Source organism: Vipera berus, assembly GCF_964194415.1.
Source record: "Vipera berus genome assembly, chromosome: Z".
NCBI lineage: Eukaryota > Metazoa > Chordata > Lepidosauria > Squamata > Viperidae > Vipera > Vipera berus.
Genome location: NC_138205.1, coordinates 927,497 through 946,405, shown reverse-complemented (window position 1 = coordinate 946,405; position 18,909 = coordinate 927,497). Strand labels below are relative to the sequence as shown.

Here is an 18,909-nt window from a genome sequence, read left to right as displayed (position 1 = left end):
TCGTCCTCCTGGTTTTTCCCCAGATCCTCCTAGGTCAGGTAGGATTTCCAAAACCTGGGGAGGGGGGAACCGTCCTGCAGGAAAACTAAAAGAGAGAACCCCCCCCAGGGGTTGAAACCTCTAAGCCTCGACCCATCGGCTGGTGGAGAAGCCAACCGTCGCAAAGAGGTGGACCCCTAAGTGGAAGACGGAGAGGCGGCTACTTTAAAAGAAGCTTTATTGTCTTAAAAAGACCTCTGATCAGGGCGCTTTGCTTTCAACCCTCCCAATGTTCCAACAGCTTTGAAGCCAGCTCTGGGTCCCGGGTGCGAGACTTTGCCCGACATCTTTCAGCTTTGCAGGGAAGTCGCACGAGCCTCCCAAGGACACGGGTTGGCTCTCAGCCCCCCCGATGGTCAACCTGCCTCATGCACACACAGGCACGCACACATGCATGCAGAGAGAGGCCGGCCCAGTGAGGTGGGAGGGGCCGTGGTGGTGTTTAGATGCCCAGCTCCATCTCGCAGACCCAGGTGAAGCTGCGGGAGCAGTGGTTGTCGTTCCACAGGCCGTTCCCAATCATGTGGGCGCAGTCCTCTCCTCCCCCAAGGCCGTGGCCGTACCAGTGGTCTGGCTGGCCGGGGGCCCAGTCCCTGAAAAGGAAAAAGGAAGAAAAAGGAAGTTGATCCCAAGTTGATCCCCCCCACCCTGCCATGTGTTGGACTACAACTCCCATCACCCCCAGCCAGCCAGGGCCTTCTGCTCCTACTTTCCCTGCTTCTCCCTCTGCCTGAACTGGATTTTCCCAAGAGGCGCCCAGAGGCTGGCCAGCCTGCGGATGCTCAGAGGGCCCCCCCTCCAGTGAAGGCAGGCGGAGGCCGTCCAGCAGGATGATAGCCCCCTTCAAGGAGGGAATAAAAAGGATATCGCTGACACCCCCTCCCACTTTCCAGAGGTATCCCCCCCCATGAAAATAGACTCTGCAGTCTGCTGCCAGAAAATGAGGGTGGGGGCGCTTTAACCCTCTTTGGGGGGTAGAGGGCCAACGGTCAAGCGGGACTCACTTTGGGTCAACCTCGTACGCAGAGCCGTCCACCCACTTCCAGGACCCGCTCTCGTCGGTCAAGCCGATCCAGGTGTCGCTTCCGTGCCTGCCGTTCTTCACAAAGGCCTGGCGGGAGAAAAGACGCATTCATTCACATGCTGGCATCTCCCCAAAACCATTCGTAGCCAAAATCCTGGACTGACACTTCTGCAACATCCATGCGGAGTTAGGGAGCGTGGTGGGAAGCCCGCACGGAGATGTACAGCACAGGTCCTCGCCTTAGGATGGCAATCAAGCCCCAAATTTCCATCGCTAAGCGAGACATGGCTTAAGTGAGTTTTGCCCCGTTCGAGACCTTCCTTGCCACAGCGCTTAAGTGGATACCTGGCGTCCTTAAGTGAGTAACATGGTGGTTAAGCGAATCCCCATGGACTTGGCTTAGTCGCAAAAGGGGACCGATCGCGTGACTTCACGGACGCTGCGACCATCATAAATACAAGGCAGTTGCCAAGCATCCGAGTTTTGACCACATGACCACAAGGTCTCAGTCACTTGTCTGAGAAGGTATAGGTCCTCCTGCTTGAGTAGGGGGCTGGACTAGAAGACCCCCAAGGTCAGCTCTATTTTGTTCTAAGGATGTGTCATGGTTCTGACAAATGCAGTACCTCAAAGAACTTCAAGGCATTGTTTACCTTAAAGAATCTTTTAATGGCGTACCATAGCTTTGGCAGATACATGGTCGAAGCCAAGATCTGCCCTAAACACATCATATCAAAGCACAATTCCCTCCTTTAATTGAACGTCCTAAATCACATTCTCCAATTAGTTTAAAATGCAAACTTTCCCTCCCTTCTTCAACCCAATTCTTATCTTCTCTTATTACAAACAGTCTTGAGATACACTCTCCCTAAGTTGTCAAGCAAGAACATCCGATGTTAGCAGCATTGACAGGATGCTGCGACGTTCATCAATGTGAAAAACAGCCCTTAACTTCGGTCACTAAACAAACTGTCATAAGTCCGAGGACTGATTGTAAGGGCCGAGTGTTCCAAAGTCCGGGCAGGGAATGGCGGGGAGCCCATGAGGAGCAAGGGCGGTCACCCTGCCCTCTCTCCTGCCCCCTGCTGGAGACCCAGCCCAGCCCACCTACTTTCTCTTCTGCGGAATTGATGATCACCAAGTGGGATTTCTTCTGCTGGCAGGCTGTTTTGGCCCCCTGCCAGGTGTCCGTCGACTGGGGTGTCCAGTAGCAGCTGGAACGAAAGGTCAGCCAGCCTTTGGGACAGCAGCCGCTTTTGCTCCCTGTCAGCGGAGAGGAAAAAACCAGAGCAAAAAAAAAAAAAGACGTTGAGACTTCGGAAAAAGTGCAGAGAAGAGCAACAGAGATGATTAGGGGACTGGAGGCTAAAACACACCAAGAAGAACGGCTGCAGGATTCGGGAACATCTGGTCTAGAGAAAAGAAGGACTAGGGGGGACATGATAGCGGTCTTCCAGTATTTGAGGGGCTGCCCCAAAGAAGAGGAGGGGGGTCCCCCAATTCCCCAAAGCACCTGAAGGCAAGAGAAGAAGCAACGGATGGAAACTCATCGAGGAGAGAAGCGACCTGGAATTAAGGAGGATTTTCCTAACAGTGAGAACAATTAACCAGTGGAACGGCTTGCCACTGGAAGTTGTGGGGCCTCCAAAACTGGGAGTTTTTAAGAAGAGACTGGACAACCATTTGTCTGAAATGGAATAGGGCTTCCTGCCTGAGCAGGGGGTTGGACTAGAAGACCTCCAAGGTCCCTTCCAACTATTCTGTATTCTATAGATGTAAGTAGAAAAAGAAACGAATGAAGAGAAGAGAAGAAGAGGAGAGAGGAGGGGAGGGAAGGGAGAGAAGAGAAGAGGAGAGGAGGGGAGGGGAGAGGAGAGGAGAGAAAAGAGAGGAGGGGAGGGGAGGGAGGGAAGAGAAGAGAAGAATAAAATATAATTAAATAAATAAACCAGTTTTTACCATTGCTCTTAATTTCAATAATTTCACAGCGCAAAGCCCTGGAATTCTGCTCTATGGTATCCAGTTGGGTCTCGCTCAGTTTCATTACTGGAAGAAGAAGAGCAGAAAGCAGCTTCGCACAGATACACACAGACACATAAACACACACACGGCAGGATCCCAAGAGAAAAACTGGATCCCATCGAGTCCATGGAAGACCTCTCTCCTTGCCCTGATGCCACCCTGTCTCCGTCTACAAAAAAGCACCTTTATGGTGCCAGACGTTGAGTTTAGTCCAGTGTTTTTTAAGCTTGGCAACTGGAAGATGGTTGGACTTCAACTCCCAGAATTCCCAGCAAGCACAGCTGGCTGGTTGCCAAGTTTGAAAAACAATGCATTAATCAATGGTGCCAAAAAACCCATTAAGACATCTGATTCAGAGGCAGGTGCTTTCATGAGCATTAGCAGTTCCTTTCATCCGTGCAGGCTAGCTGGGGAATTCTGGGAGAATTCTTGAGAATTCTGGGACTTGAAGTCCACCCATCTTCCAGTTGGCAAGTTTGAAAAACACTGTGCTAATTGATGGTGCCAGAAACCCACCAAGGTATTTCATTCGGAGGTGGGTGCTTTCATAAGCAGCAGCAGCACCTTTCATCGGTGTATGCTGGCTGTGGAATTCTGGGAAAATTCTGGGGCAATTCTGGGAGTTGAAGTCCACCCATCTTCAAGTTGCCAGGTTTGAAAAACATTTTGTCAATCAATGGTGCCAAAAAAACCCTAAGCCATTTGATTCCAAAGCGGGTGCTTTAATGAGAAGCTGCAACTGCATCAGCTCCCTTCATGGATGCATGGGGAGGCTAAGCTGATTGGGGGGGGGGGGTTGTTAATTTGGGATGGAGGAAAGGGAGGGGGAAACAGGTTGGCTGGGCACCTGCAGATGCCAGGTGAGCTGGCTCATGAAAGCAGCTGCCTTGTAATAAAAATTGCTTGAATTCTTTCCTAGACACCTCCTGACATTTACAGCAGCCACTGTGTCCCCTTTCTCTTGCCAGGGATTTTGAGACTGGAGAAACACAGCAAGGAGCATCCCTTATTCCTCTGTGGAGACCCCAAGTCACCCCCAAACTGCAGCCAGCTGGAAAAAGGCTTTTTCCAGGGGTGAAAAACGCTGACCTTTCGAAAATTTATCATTTTCCTGTAGCAAAATTTTCTCCAGCGCAGTCAGTTTCGACGTGGTGTTTTGCCCTAAAGAGGACAAAAACGAAGGCCCCGTGAGAGCGGGGCCAATTCCCACTGGCCCCAAAGAGTCCTTGATTCGAGGACAGTGGGAAGAGGCGGACCCCTTCCTTGGCAGGAATCGCACCAGCAGCCTTCCCGCCCTCTTCCTATGACAAATGTTGCTCCCCATTCTCCAATAAGATAGGCACCCCAGCGGATGCCTATCACACCTGGGAAAGTGTAGCCCAAGGGATGGGGCTGGCTCGGGGAAGAGGGGGTGGGGGGCTTGCACGCTGCTTCCCGCCCCCTCTGGCTCCTTACTTTTGCCCTTGAGCGTGGTGACCCCCTGCTGGATCATCTGGCTAATATTTTGCACGCCCTTCTGGGTCTCTTGGAGCGTTTTGGTGAACCAAAGGCCTGGAACAGAGAGAGAGGGAGGGAGGGAGGAGAGCCGAGGGAGGGGGCAACCCATAACCTTATCCCCAGGCTGTAGAAGCTGACCCTCTCCTCCTTTGGCACAGGGTGGGCTCTTTTCCACACATGCAAAAGCTCCGTTATTCTCTTATTCTCTCTAGTTTTGTCCCATTCCTACAACGCTCAAAACCCAGGTTAAAAACAAAGGAAAAAAACCCAAACCCACAGCAGTTGTCTGGATTGATTGCCATCATATGGGAGGTCTCAGCAAGTTTGGGCTTCGCACATGGACCCACCCAGCTTTCTCTTCTTCCTTCACTTCCCATTTCCAGTTACGACTGAAATTGTGGGCTCGATTAGGGCTGTAAATCAGGGACTAGCTGTAGCTGAGGTTGGACTAGATGGTGTGCAACAGCCCTCTAGCTTTAGCCAGTTCCTACGACACCCGAAACCCAGGTTTAAAAAACAAAGAAACACAGTGTCTTCCTGCATTTCCATCACTTAGATCACATGTCAAGGATGACACTTTGGCAGCTACGTGCCTCTCCATGAGAGTCTGAAACCTTTTCAAGGACACAAGAACAGGTGTGGATTTGAAGCAGACGGTTCCCATAACAAAGTGAACTTGTTGATGTGGACGAAGTAAGACGTCGGGGGGGGGGGGGCGTGGAGTTGGCTGGGAAAATTATTGTTGAAGTCTATGAACTGGTGTGGGAACCTCAGTTTTGCTTCGACATACTCATGCAGTGTATTCAATAAACAGTAAGATTTTCGGAGACGGAATAAATCCGGAGTTGGATTCTGGAGCTGGATGTTGACACCACAGTGGCTTTGGTTTTCTCATGGACCAATCCACGTTTCTCTTCTTCTTTCACTTCCCATCTTGTACGCTTGTTCTCCAACTCCAGGTCTGCCCCCACGCTTCCTCCTCCCTGTGGGCTTGCACCCCACGTCTCCGCTCGCCTGTGTGACACACTCACCTTGAACGCCCAGGATACTGACTGAGAGGATCAGAACAGCACAGAACACCATCAACACCAGAAGGAGACGGTTGGTGGGACAGACACGCCGGGAAATAGAGTTCGACAACGGGAAGTCTGTGCAAAGAGAAGGATGTCCTGAAGACCCCCACCCACCCTTCAAGGATCAGAAGGGTAGGGGGCTTTCCTCTGGAGAAACAAGTGCAAGAAGCTCTGAGACACCCACCAGAGGTGGCACTTTCTGGACTTGCAGCCCTTACTTGACCTCAGGACCGTGACATGGCTCCCCCAAGGGAGGAGACTGAATTAGAATTATTAGCATTAAAATTAAAATTATTAGAATTAGAATTAGAATTATTAGCATTAAAATCAGAATTAGAATTATTAGAATTTTAGAATTTTAGAATTTTAGAATTTTAGAATTTTAGAATTTTGGAATTTTGGAATTTTGGAATTTTAGAATTTTAGAATTTTAGAATTTTAGAATTTTAGAATTTTAGAATTTTAGAATTTTAGAATTTTAGAATTTTAGAATTTTAGAATTTTAGAATTTTAGAATTTTAGAATTTTAGAATTTTAGAATTTTAGAATTTTAGAATTTTAGAATTTTAGAATTTTAGAATTTTAGAATTTTAGAATTTTAGAATTTTAGAATTTTAGAATTTTAGAATTAGAACTAAGCTGGAAGGGACCTGCTCAAGATTTCCAGGTTTCCACCCTACCTGCCCACGTTCCCCCCCCCCACATACACACACTCAGGGCCCGTGCACGATTCGAATCTGCTTCCAGATACCTTTTTCAAAGTGTTTTTTGTATTTCTCCTCCCCTTTTGCAGACTGGAATTCCTCGTATGTCTCGGGCGTAGTGGGGGGCTCCGGAGCCTCCATGCTGGGGAAAAAAAGGGGCAGAGGTGGGTGGGTGGGAGATACTGGAGGGGAGGGGGAGGCAATGGGGAAGGGGCTATCACAGGGCACATGGGGGATCTCGGAGATAGGGACCAAGAGGCAAGCCTCTGCAGACCAGGATCCTCAACCTTGGCCACTTTAAGACGGGTGAACTTCAGCTCCCAGAATTCCACAGCCAGCCATGCCTGTTTTTTTTCACCTATCCCTTAAAGCGGAGAGATTGGAGAGGAAGGGATTATAAGAGTGTAAGCAGGGCCACAATGAGTATGCTGGCTGGAGAATTCTGGGAGTTGAAGTCCACCCGTCTTAAGGTTGCCAAGGTTGAGGATGTTGGTATGTAGAGACAGCTTCACCTCTCAAAAGAAGCAACCCGACTTCACACACACACACACACACACACACACAATGTCTCTTCTTTAGCTGTAAATTGCCAGGGGTCATTTTACTAGAAGGATAGTCCTTACTTTACAACTGTTCATTTAGTGACCGCTCGTAGTTACAACCTCACTGGAAAAAGGGACTCGTGGCTGTTTTACACACAACCATTGCAGCGCCCCCCTCCCCCGTGGCCACCTCATCAAAATTCGGCAACTGACTCCTGTTTGTGACGGTGTCCCGGTGTGTGTGTGCGTGTGTCCCGTGATCTCCTCTTTTGCGACCGTCCGACCAGCCGAGTCAGTGGGGAAGCCAGACTCGCTTAAGGACTGTGTGACTTAATGACGGCGGGTGTTTCATTTCAAAACCACGGCAAGACAGATCGTCCGACGGGGCAGAACTCATTTAACAACCCATCTCGCTCGGGTGCAATCATAAGTCGAGGACTGCCTGTAGAACGGTACGGAAGTACTGTCAATCAAGAAACTAAATAAAAGGGGTTTTTTTCCTCTTTCTCCAACATCGCAATTCAGGATACTAATTTAAGAGGGAGGTGGGGTGTGGACCCCCGCCCCAGCTGGTGTCAATTGGGGTCTGTAAGGAGAGCTTTGGTGAGTTCAGCTCGGCCTTCCCCACCCTGGTGCCTACCCCTCCCCTATCCCTCCCCTGTGCAGATAATATATACTGTAATATATATTATATATATTATATCATACAGGTAGTGTTAATACCGCTTTACAAGGCCCTGCAATACGGCATCCAGTTTTGGTCGCCACGACGTAAACGAGGTTGAGAGTTTGGAAAAAGTTCAGAGAAGAGCCACTAAAGAGGATCCAAGCCCTGGGGGCCAAAACATATGAAGAAGGGCTGCAGGAAGGGCCTATGTCCAGTTTAACGAAAAGAAGGATTAAGGGGGACATGAAAGCGATATTCCAATATTTGGGGGAGGGGGTTGTCCCAAAGAAGAGGGGGGGGTGGTCACGTTATTCTCCAAAGCACTGGAGGAGAAGCAACGGATGGAAACTCATCAAGGAGTGAAGCAAACTGGAACCAAGGAGGAATTCCCCGACAGCGGGGACAGTTAACCAGTGGAACCGCTTGCCACTGGACGTTCTGAATGCTCCAACACTGCAGGGTTTTAAGGAAGAGCCGGGGGTTGGACTAGAAGACCTCCGAGGTCCCTTCCACCTCTGTCATTCTGTTATTCACCCCGAGGCAACTCTCTCTCTCTCTCTCTCTCTCTCTCTCTCTCTCTCTGACTCGGTGGAGGAAGCCCCTGACCACGTCCTCGGCTACTCACTTGACCACCGAAGTCGCCATGCTGTCCGGCGGAGCCTTCCACCCCCTTCTCTTCCTTCATGGGACTCTCTGCTCACCCGACCTCGGTTAGGAGGCTGCCCTGGGCAAAGTTTGGCCACAGCGAAAGTCCATCGCCCAATTCCTCCCCCACCCACCCACATTCCTGGCTACCAGGAAAGCAGGGCCGGCCGGAAGAGGCTGGACCAGGCTGTAGGAGCCAGCAGTGGGGCCCTTGCGGTCCTTCACCCCATCCCGGGCAACCTTTGCTCCGTCAATATTGTCTCTCCCCAGAGCAGCTGAGCGCACCGTTTGCTTGATCGACGCTATGCAAGTCGGAAATGGGTCAGCGCTTCTCAAGCTTGAAGGTGGGTGGACTTCACTTCCCAGAATTCCCCAGCCAGGAGAAGAATTATGGGAGCTGAAATCCACCCGTCTTCAAGTTGCCGAGGCTGAGAAACCACTGCAGAAGTGGGCATTAAGGAAGGCGGAATGGAATGGAATGGAATGGAATGGAATGGAATGGAATGGAAGGAAGGAAGGAAGGAAGGAAGGAAGGAAGGAAGGAAGGAAGGAAGGAAGGAAGGAAGGAAGGAAGGAAGGTGGGTGTTGTGTAGTGGGTTCTGGAGAGCAGGAATGACACCAAGACGATGACTACAGCATGGCAGATCTTTATTAGGTGGAAGTGACTGTACTGGGGAATAGGGGTTACCTGCCCTCCTTTTATACCTGGCCAGGTGAGCAGCCGGCCAATCGGTTTGAACCTCTGTTTCCCGCCGAAACTGGGTTCCCGCCAAAACAGTTACAGTTCAACGCCCCCTGGTGGTGACTGCTATGTAAGTGTGTATGAGTTCTCTTCATCTGGATACATAACAGAAGGAAGGAAGGAAGGAAGGAAGGAAGGAAGGAAGGAAGGAAGGAAGGAAGGAAGGAAGGAAGGAAGGAAGGAAGGAAGGAAGGAAGGAAGGAAGGAAGGAAGGAAGGAAGGAAGGAAGGAAAGGAAAGGAAGGAAGGAAGGAAGGAAGGAAGGAAGGAAGGAAGGAAGGAAGGAAGGAAGGAGATGGAAATAAGAAAAAGGAGGGAGGGAGGAAACAGGCAGGAGGGAGGAAGGGAGGGAGGAGGAAGGAAGGAGATGGGCATAGGACGGAAGGAAGGAAGGAAGGAAGGAAGGAAGGAAGGAAGGAAGGAAGGAGATGGAAATAGGAAGGAAGGAAGGAAGGAGATGGGAAGAAGGAAGGAAGGAAGGAGATGGGAAGAAGGAAGGAAGGAGATGGGAAGGAAGGAAGGAAGGAAGGAAGGAAGGAAGGAAGGAAGGAAGGAAGGAGAGTGCTTGGTTGAGACCAAGGCCACCCACGTGCCTGGCTGAGGAATGCTGGGAGTTGAAGTCCACAAGTCATCAAAGGGCCAGGTTTGAAGGCACCTGCCTGTGGACTTCAGCTCCCAGAATTCCTCAGCCAGGGACGCTCAGCCAGGGCCACCTTTGAAGACCCCTGGAAGGAAGGAAAAAGACTGCCTGGCTGAGACTGAAACCCACTCTCTACCATGGAACTACTTCCTGCTTCAGTATAATGGGCAAACCAGGGGCGTGAGGTTGGTTCAGCCAACCACGCTTTGGTTAAAGCAGCGTTCCACCCCCAGTGATGAGCGCAGTCTAGCTTGGCCTTTTCTCCCTCTCTTTCCTGATCCTCTGATCCATCCTGTGGCTTGCCCTGTTGATTTCCAGCCTGCCACACCTTCCTGGCTGGGCGGGGCCAGGCTTAATTGCTTGGGCCAGGGAGCCACAGGTGAGCAGCTGGCCCCAAACAGCCTCACCTGCCAACGTTTCCCCGGCTGGGCTGAGTCTTTGGGACCAGCCATGGCTGCCTGGCTCTTTCTCCCCTTGCTGGCTCTCTTCCTGCGGGGGTGCCCGGCCCGGCTGCCCACCTATGCCCACCCCTCGGTCCAGGTGCAATGCGAGCCGCACCGGATGGTGGTGACCGTCCACCGGGACCTCTTTGGGTTGGGGAAGCTGGTGGAGCCCAAGGAGCTGGCTTTGGGGCCTGCCGCCTGCCCTCCTTCCAGTCTGGAGGCTGCGGCAGGAGAGGTGGTCTTCGAGGTGGGACTCCATGAGTGTGGCAGCGTGGTGCAGGTATGCCTGTCGAGGGGAGGGGGGCTCTGGAGGAAGAAAAGGGGGGCTGGGGGGGCTGGAGATCTGCCACCAACTCTGAAGGACCTCCCGACACCAGGCTTTCCCAACCGTGACCACTTGAAGATGCAAAGCTGGCTGGGGAATTCTGGGAGTTGAAGTCCAGGAATCTTCAAGTTGTGAAAGTTGGATTAAAGCAGGGGTCTTCCAACTTGGCCCTTTGATGACTTGTGGACTTCAATTCCCAGGATTCCTCAGCCAGCGTGAGGGAACTATGACACTTTGATGACGTGTGGACTTCAACTCCCAGAATTCCTCAGCCAGGGTGAGGGAACTATGACACTTTGATGACGTGTGGACTTAAGTTCCCAAAATTCCTCAGCCAGCGTGAGGGAACTATGATCTTTTTGTGACTTGTGGACTTTATCTCCCAGAATTCCTCAGCCAGGGTGAGGGAACTATGACCCTTTGATGACGTGTGGACTTAAGCTCCCAGAATTCCTCAGCCAGACACGCTGGCTGAGGAATTCTGGGAGTTGAAGTCCACACGTCATCAAAGGGCCAAGTTTGAAGAGCCCCGGATTAAAGAAAAGAAGCCAGTTTTCTTTCTACCTGGAAACCCCTTCTGGACTTTTCTCGTTGAGGTGGGGGGAAGAAAGTAATGAAACTTTGGTTTGGGGTTTTGCTGATGAGGAAGATCTAGTGTTCTAGACTAGAAATGGCTAGGGCACAGTATGATATTTATATATTTTATATAAATATAAAAGTAAAAAGCTGAGGTTTTATGTCATGACCTCATTCTACTGCCCCAACTGGAGTCAAAGCTTTTCATTTTCTTTTTTCCCCCTTTTAGTCCCTGACTTTCCCCTTACTTTCCTTTTATTATTTTGATAAACTAATAAAATATTCGAAACCGGGAGAAACGCGGTCCTGACCCGACTGTCCGGACAGTTTCCTTGTCGCCCCGTTTTCCCGACACTTGGCACCTGCGCCTTGTGGGTCGGTGGGTGCAGCCTGCGTTTCTCCCCCCCCCCCGCAAAACCGACCTGGCTCCCCTCTTTTCAGATGACCCCTGACTTCCTGGCCTACCGGACGCAGCTGTTCTACAAGCCTTCGCTGGCCAGCCACCCGGTCATTGCCCGAAGCCGCGGGGCCACCATCGGCCTGGAGTGCCGTTATCCCAGGTGAGGGTCAGCTGTGGCTAGGCAAGGCGGGGGGGGGGGGGGAATGGCAGGTGAGGGAGAGGACTCTGCCCACTGGGGCCTTGCTCCTTGCTGCCTTGAGGAAGGCGGTGGCTGCTCTAGAGAGGTTGGCTCAAAGGGATGGTGAAGGGGGGAGGGAGAAGAGGAAAGAAAAAGGGAGGGAGGGAGGGAGGAGATGGGAATGAGAAGAGGGAGGGAGGGAGGAGGAAGGAAGGAAGGAAGGAAGGAAGGAAGGAAGGAAGGAAGGAAGGAAGGAAGGAAGGAGATGGGAAGAAGGAAGGAAGGAAGGAAATGGGAAGAAGGAAAGAGATGGGAAGGAAGGAAGGAGATGGGAAGGAAGGAAGGATGGAAGGAAGGAAGGAAGGAAGGAAGGAGATGGGAAGAAGGAAGGAGATGGGAAGGAAGGAAGGAGATGGGAAGGAAGGAAGGAAGGAAGGAAGGAAGGAAGGAAGGAAGGAAGGAAGGAAGGAAGGAAGGAAGGAGAGTGGCCACCCACGTGCCTGGCTGAGGAATGCTGGGAGTTGAAGTCCACAAGTCATCAAAGGGCCAGGTTTGAAGGCACCTGCCTGTGGACTTCAGCTCCCAGAATTCCTCAGCCAGGAACGCTCAGCCAGGGCCACCTTTGAAGACCCCTGGGTCATATGAAGCACCAGGTTGCCGTGACATGGGAAGCCAGCACGAATCAAGAAAGCTGGGGGGGGGAGGGAGGGAAAGAGAGAAACTGGACCTCCCCCTCCCCCCTTGTTCCTCGTTTCTCTTCCTTCTTGCAGGAAGGACAATGTGACCAGCAAAGGCCTCCAGCCCACCTGGTACCCATTTGAGTCCACGGAGTCGAGGGAAGCAAAGTTGGGGTTCTCCTTGAGGCTGATGAACGGTAAGGCAGCCTGGAGAGGACCAAAGTCTGGAGGGGTTCGGCTGAGGGATTCTGGGAGTTGAAGTCCAGAGCTCTGAAATGTCGCCAAGGTGGAGAAGCTCCGAGGAGAGTTGATCGCCTTGTTTGACGCTTCTGCGTTGGCCAACCGGCCAAGCTGAGGTTGGTTGACCATCTAGGGTGGACCTCTTGTGACATCTCCTGGGGCTGCTCTCCACTGGGGTACACTTTCATGCCAACTGATCCCCATGAGCTGTTGGCATCCTGGTAGCCATCGTAACCGGTGGTGGCCCAATCAACCGTAGCTTGATGTCTTCCTTGGCTCAGATGATTGGACGGCCGAAAGAGCTTCTGACCGCTTCCTGCTAGGAGAGCCCTTGCGCCTCCAGGCCGATGTCCAGGCGGAGGACCACCCGCCCCTGAGGCTCTGGGTGGAGAGCTGCAGAGCCGGCCTGAGCCCTGGGCCCACCTCCGGGCCCCAGTATGACCTCATCGGGGCCAGCGGGTAAGAGCTGCGCCATGGCAATGATGAAGCACGGGAAAGCCACCCCCAGCCCTCCCCCGCAGAGATTGTGGGTGCTCCATCACTGGAGGCTTTTGAGAAGAGACTGGACAGCCATTTGTGGGGGAATAGTATGAGATCTCCTGCCTCGGACAGGGGGTTGGACTAGATGACCTCCAAGGTCCCTTCCAGCCCTAGGCTTCTATGATGTCTCTCTCCCTCCCCCTTTCTCCATCTGTCCATCCATCCATCTCTATTTATCTATTTCTTTCGCCATCCATTCATTCATCTGTATCTATCTGTTATCTATCTATCTATCTCTCTATTTATGTATCGATCTATCCCTTTCTCCATCCATCCATCCATCCATCTGTAACACTCCACTATCTATTCCTTCATGCATCCATATCTATCTATCCTTTTCCATCCATCCATCCATCTATGTCTATCTGTCTATCTATCTCTATTTATCCCTTCATCCATCCATCCATCTATGTCTGTCTATCTATCTATCTATCTATCTATCTATCTATCTATCTATCTATCTATCTATCTATCTATCCCTTTCTCCATCCATCCATCCATCTGTATCTCTCTCCATCTATCCCTTTCTCCATCCCTATCTATCTATCTATCTATCTATCCATCCCTTTCTCCATCCATCTGTCTGTCTGTCTATCTATCTATCTATCTATCTATCTATCTATCTATCTATCTATCTATCTATCTATCTATCTATCTATCCCTTTCTCCATCCATCCATCCATCCATCCATCCATCCATCCATCCATCCGTATCTAACTCTATGTCTGTCTGTCTATCCCTTTCTCCATCCATATCTATCTATCTATCTATCTATCTATCTATCTATCTATCTATCTATCTATCTATCTATCTATCTATCTATCTATCTATCTATCTATCCCTATATCACTCTATCATTTATATGTCTGCATTTCTTTATATCTATGTCCCTATATCTATCTCTCCATCTTCTCAAGAAAAGGTCAGGCAACCCTTTTTCCTGGAGGGCCGAAGGCCTCGGGGCCCTGGAGCTTGGACTAGAAGAGGTTGGCCATCACCTTGCAAGGCTTGAAGCCGCCTGCTCTCCCTCTGGGTTGGGAGGGACCACAATTCCCAGAGTTCCATTCTAGCTGGGAATTATGGGAGTTGCGCCTTAATTCAGAAGAAATGGCGGCTGGCTCATCCTGGCAAGCAGCAAGGGGGAGTCCTGGACTTAGGACCACAAATGAGCCCAAAATTTCTGTCACTAAGCGAGACGGTTGCAAAGTGAGTTAAGTACCCCAATTTACGGCCTTCCCTGCCACTGTTATTAAGCGAATCACTGCGGATGTTAACGTGAAAAACACGGCTGTTAAGCGAGTCTGCAAAAGGGGAATCACGTGACCCCCTCTGGAACGCTGCGACCGTCATAAGTATGAGTCGGTGGCCAAGCAGATGAATTTTAATCGTGGGAGCAGGAGGATGCTGCGACGGTCCCAAGTGTGGAAAACCAGCCCTAAATCCCTTTTTCCAGAGCCGTTGTAACTTTTAGTAATGGTCATTAAATGAACTGCTGTTAAGTCGAGGACCGTCTGTACTCTGGGAGAGCGATGGGTGGGAGGAACTGGGGGGTCTGGCTAGTAGCTGATACCCCCCCTCTCCCGCAGATGCCTGCTTGACGGGCGGGGAGAAGGGGTCTCGTCCGCCTTCCTCACCCCACGGCTGCACCAGGAGACCCTGAGGTTCACGGTGGACGCCTTCCGATTCGCTGGAGAGGCCCAGAAGCTGGTCTGTCCTGCTGTGGAGGATGGGTTGGGGTGTGGCGGGCAAAGGGCTCATGTGCCTGGATGGATTCTGTTCATTCACACGCACGCACACCAGGAATTGCAACACTTGGGGGGTTGGGGGCTCCCCAACAGCTTTTTAAAAAGCTTCAACCCCCCTCCCCTCCATTTCTCTCTTCCCTGATGACCCGAAGCCCACCGTAACAGCTCACTTGGTAGGGCTTATTAAGCCACAATTCACAGGCTAAGCCAGCGTTTCTCAAACTCGGCACCTTTAAGACGAGTGGCCTTCAATTCCCAGGCTTCCCCAGCTAGCAAGGATTTACTTACATTCAGGACAATGAACAAATGTGGCTAGACCAGGGGTAAGCCACCTTGGCTCTTGTATGACTCGTGGACACCATGCTGGCTCAGGAATTCTGGGAGTTGAAGTCCACGAGTCATAAAAGAGCCAAGGTTGCCTACCCCTGTACTAGACTATGCACGTTTGGTTTGGGGTGGGTGGGTTGTAACTTAATAGATGGTGGGAATACAGTAGACATAATATATCTTCTGCAAAGTGGAAAAAAACTAGTTGGCTGGGGAATTCTGGGAGTAAAATTGCCCAGCCTGAGTAATACTATGTGAAGCCAAACCCAGACACACTAAATTATAGTATCGTGTGAAGAGTGAAACCTGAATAAATCTGAACGGCTGCATTCACACACTTTTTCCTCATCCTGGTTCAGCCGTTTCTGGCCCAGTAGCCGAAACGGCAACCCTCCCCCCCCAAAAAAACCCAGTTTCGCACACAGTGTCTTTACAGACCCAGGAATCCAGGATTGGCGTCAGACATATCATGACATCATTGCTGAGCCTGGCACACAAAACCCGTTATAAAATTGAGCCCTTCGGTTTATTCGTCGTTTTGGATTTGGCCCGAACGATGATGCTTAGCTGGCCAGGGAATTCTGGGAGTTGAAGTCCACCCAACTTCAAATGACAAAGGTTTATGGTGAGGGAGGAAAATGTGGATTTAAAAAAAAAAATCCTTTTTTCCCCAGATCTATATCACCTGCCGCCTGAAAGTTACCCCAGCAGAGCACCCTCCGGATGCCTTGAACAAAGCCTGTTCGTTCGATGCCACCAGCCATTCGTGAGTGCACCCCCCCCGGCCCAGCACACACCGTCCTCAACTTATGACCACCTTTCCGTCGCTAAGCGAGACGGCCCTTAAAGTGAATTTCACCCCATTTTACGTGCTTTTTGCCACCGCGGCTAAACGAGTTACTCTAAAGTTGTGAAGTTAGGAACACGGGAGGGTGAAGGGAGCCTGGCTGCCCCACCACTGGTCAGACCGTCGTGTAATCTGAGTCAGTTGCCAAGCTTTGGATGTTGGATCACGCGATCGTGGGGATTGCTGCAGCGGCCGTTAAGGGTGAAAAACGGTCTGAAGGTCCCTTATTTCTATGCCGTTGCCCCTTTGAGCCGTCACTAAGTGGATTCGAGGACTGCCCCTATTAGCCCTGCTCTGTCCTGCAGTTTTGTTAAGTGCAGTGTGGGAGTCGTAGCGCGGCACCCGCAAAGAGCAGTGGGATTGCGGGTGGCTGGGAGACCCCCTAGGAATCTTGGCCACCCGCCCTGTGAGGTCTGCAGCCTTCCCTTCTCCGGGGTCCCCAGCGGTTGAGCCCCCACAAGGGAATAGAGCAGGGGTTCCCAACCCCAGGGGGTGCGAGACGATATTCCAGGGGGTGCAAGAAATTATAGCATGCGTGCATAATTCGTTGCTGTCCTTTTGAACTTTTGTAAGGGGGGACGAGAATGTACCAGAAGGGTCCGAGGGATCCCGGGGGGGTGTAGAAAAGGTTGGGAAGACCTGGAATAGAGGCTGGGTCTCCTTCTACAGCCAGCTGTTTCCCCCTCCTCCCCCCCCGCCCTCACCCTCGGTAGGTGGGTCCCTGTGGAAGGACCGAGCGCCATCTGCGGCTGTTGCGAGGCCCGGCGCTGCAGTGGGGCAGTGGAGGGACTGGACCCCGAAGGCTCTGAGGACGGAGAGATCCCCGGGCAACGGAGCTTGACAGGTAAATACCGAGGGGATCAGCAACAGCAGAGGTGATTTACGGCTTCTGCGTTTGAAGTGAGAACAGGATACAGCTGGAAGGGACCTTGGAGGTCTTCTAGTCCAGCCCGCTATACAGAGGTTGTGTATAGAGCACGCTTACATGCGTGTTATGTATGTGTACACTTGGAGAGCAAGCCGCTAAATTTCAGTTTTAAATGGATGCCGTTGTGCCCACAGTAAAAAATGACAATAAAGGTTATCTATCTGTAACAGGAATCTTCAAACTTGGCCCTCTGATGACTTGTGGACTTCAACTCCCAGAATTCCTCAGCCAGGCAGAGCCTGGCTGAGGAATTCTGGGAGTTGAAGTCCACAAGTCATCAAAGGGCCAAGTTTGAAGACCCCTGTTTTACACAATCTGCTCTGCTGCTGCCCTCTGGTGGCCATGTGTGGTCCTGCAGCCCTTTTCTTAACTGGTAAACAGCCAAAGTTTGCTGGTTTTCCCCCCCATTCCGTTCCCCCCCCCAAAAAAAATAACTCCCCATTGTACAAAACATTCCTTCTCTAAAGAAGCCAGAACGGGCTGGGTTTTCCAGTTTCCAGACTGGAAGATCAAACCCAACCTCAGGATGGTTAAACGAGGAACGCTTGCAGGATTTGGGTACGGCTAGTCTAGAGAAAAGAAGGACTAGGGGTGACATGACAGCAGCATCCCAATTTCTAAGGGGCTGCCCCAAAGAAGCAGAGGGAGGGTCCCCCTATTCCCCAAAGCCCCGGAAGTCAGGACAAGAACCAACGGATGGAAACTCATCAAGGAGGGAAGCAACCTGGAACTAAGGAGAAACTTCCTAACATTAGCCGATGGAACTGCTTGCCACCAGAAGGTGTGGCTGCCCCAGCACTGAAGGGAATAGACAGCCATTTGTCTGAAGTGGTACAGACAAGCAGGGAGAGGGTTGGACTAGAAGACCTCCAGGGCCCCTTCTGATTCTGTTATTCCGCTCTTCTGTTAATTAATCGGTGGAATGGCTTCCCTCCAGAAGTTACGGCTGCTCCATCACTGGAGCTTTTCAAGAAGAGAACAAGCCTTTTGTCCGAAAGGGTATAGGGTCTCCTGCTTGAGCAGGGGGGGGTGTGTTGGACTAGAAGACCTCCGGGGTCCCTCCCAACTGTGTCATTCTGATAAACCACCATCTTCACTTCGTGGTGCTCTCTCCGCAAAGCCTGCTTTAGCTGCCGTTGGGTTCCTTCCAAGCTGGCTAGGTTGACATTCAAATGGGGAAGCTTGGGGGTAGGCGGTGGGGGGGGAATAGCTCTCCCCATTCTTGCCAAAGGGGTCCGAGCTGAGAGTCCCGAAGGAAACCGAGAAGGGCTTAGCTAAGGCTCACCTTCTTATGTCCACAGAGGAGACGGCTGGTCCCGAGGTTGCTCTGGCCCTGGGGCCCCTCTTTGTCTTGGACGCTCAGCGAGGAAACGGCGGTCAGTTTCCTGGAGAACCGGCCGAGGAGGAGATGGCGAGCGAAGGTGAGGGGGTTTCTCTCCTTATGAGCACTCAGGGCTTCAAGGAGGGTCCCGTGAGGCGAAAGGCGTTTCCCGACCTGCGGTTGGGGAAGAGAATTTTCTGGAGTTTCACTTCTCCTTTGATTCCTGGAGATCCGCGTCAATCACTTTCTCTGCAACTCTATTTCTGACTCAGCACCGGTTCCTACGAAGCCACGTTCCCCTTATTAAATTATTAATTAATTTAATAATAATAATCGGGGCACTGGGAACGATGTCCAAAACCTTTGCAAAATGCATCAAGAAACTGCAGCTTCCTGCCATAACTCCAGCAAAGCTACAAAAAACTGGGCTACTCGGAAGATCTTACATTTTAAGGAGGTACCTGGTTGGTACCTAGGATGCTGGCAGCGACCCGTGTCAACCATTAGTGCCAGCCAGTTTGAGTGTTCAGTTGACTGAGTTTCATGTTTTATGAATAAAAGTTTTATATAATAATAATAATAATAATAATAATGCTACTTGGAATGTCTTAGATACCTGGTTGATACCTAGGATGCTGGCAGCAACCCATGTCAACCGTTAGTGCCAGTCAATTTGAGTGTTCAGTTGACTGAGGTTCATGTTTTATGAATAAAAGTTTTATAATAAGAAGGAGGAGGAGGAGAAGTAGTAGTAGTAGTAGTAGTAGT

The 18,909-nt window shown here is 51.1% G+C and overlaps 1 protein-coding gene across 1 annotated transcript; it reads right to left on the bottom strand.

Annotated features, from left to right (window-relative positions):
* Positions 1-215: 215 nt before the first annotated feature.
* Positions 216-18,233, bottom strand: LOC308678310 (asialoglycoprotein receptor 1-like). Its single transcript, XM_081345419.1, has 9 exons — positions 18,106-18,233; positions 6,407-6,501; positions 5,614-5,730; positions 4,541-4,636; positions 4,175-4,246; positions 3,023-3,109; positions 2,175-2,326; positions 1,044-1,150; positions 216-632 (listed from the first exon to the last, which is right to left on the bottom strand). The coding sequence occupies exons 2-9, from the start codon at positions 6,498-6,500 to the stop codon at positions 482-484; spliced, it is 876 nt and encodes a 291-aa protein (XP_081201545.1). The 5' UTR covers position 6,501; positions 18,106-18,233; the 3' UTR covers positions 216-481.
* Positions 18,234-18,909: the final 676 nt, after the last annotated feature.